Here is a 1010-nt window from a genome sequence, read left to right as displayed (position 1 = left end):
CGCCCGCGCCGCCGCCCGCGCTGCCGGGACCGCCGCTGTCGTCGCCGGGGCCGCCCGCGGCGCCGCCGCCGGTGTTGAAGGACGAGTACATGCAGATCTCCCGCTCGCTGCGGGGAAAGGACCAGTAAACGATGCGGCGCTGCACCGGCTCCGGGATGCGCTCGAAGCGCTCCTCCACGCGCTGGAACGGCCACTTCTCCGCCACCTTGCGCGCCGCGATGTCCAGGAGCGACTCGGGGCTCTGGGTCTTACCCGGCGGCAGCAGCCCCAGCGCCGCGCCGCCCCCGCACGCCGCCACAGCCGCACTGCCCGCCCGCTGGCCGGGCCGACAGGCAGAGCTGTAGCCGCCACCCGCTCCTCCACCGCCACTGCTGCCCCCGCCGCCACCGCCGCCGCCCGGCCGGCAGCAGAGCCGTTTCGCGGGAGGAGGCTGCTGTCCGCGCTCCGCCATGACCGCGCCGCTTCTAACCCGACAGCGGAAGTGCTGGGACCCTATAAACGGCACAAGGAAGCGCGACACGCACACGCCGCGACGACGCCACGCTGCCATCTAGGGCCCGCCGCTCCTTGTACGGGCACGAGAGGCGGGGCCTGCTCCGTGACGTCGGGGTTGAGGCGGGGAACGGATAGGGGGACCTAGGGCCAGGGGCGGGGCCTATGCAAATCGCTGAGCTGAAACATAAATAGAGCACTCCGCGGACACGGGGGTAGCGGGGGCGGCGAGGTTGGGTGCCCGATGAGTTGTGAGAATGTCAGGCTGCTGTGACGCGGGGGGCGGGGCTCAGGCGGGGTTCCCGCGGGAGGGGACGGGCAGCCGAGCCAGGCCTAAGGTGGGTGGGTCTCTGTGCCCCCTGCCAACTCAACTTCCCCCTCCAATTCCCTGCCGCCCTTTGATGTCCGGCAAGTGAAGACGCGCCTGGTGGGTCTAAAAGCGGAGGGAAGGGGAGTTGGAGGCGAAGGGGACTTGGGGAGAAGAGCCCGGGGAAGGGTCCGGGCTAAATGAGGGGCGG

The 1010-nt window shown here is 71.3% G+C and overlaps 1 protein-coding gene across 1 annotated transcript in view; it reads right to left on the bottom strand.

The window, feature by feature from the left end:
• The window catches only part of ZSWIM6 (zinc finger SWIM-type containing 6), a 198593-nt gene extending 198128 nt beyond the window's left edge, over window positions 1-465 (bottom strand). The window contains exon 1 of the mRNA XM_049649510.1: window positions 1-465. This exon is cut by the window's left edge and continues 12 nt beyond it. Within this exon, the coding sequence (XP_049505467.1) occupies window positions 1-451 (451 nt within the window). The 5' untranslated portion in view covers window positions 452-465.
• Window positions 466-1010: the final 545 nt, after the last annotated feature.

This window comes from Panthera uncia, assembly GCF_023721935.1.
Source record: "Panthera uncia isolate 11264 chromosome A1 unlocalized genomic scaffold, Puncia_PCG_1.0 HiC_scaffold_17, whole genome shotgun sequence".
Taxonomy (NCBI): Eukaryota; Metazoa; Chordata; class Mammalia; order Carnivora; family Felidae; genus Panthera; species Panthera uncia.
Note: the sequence above shows the minus strand (reverse complement) of the source record. Positions and strands in the feature narration are given on the sequence as shown.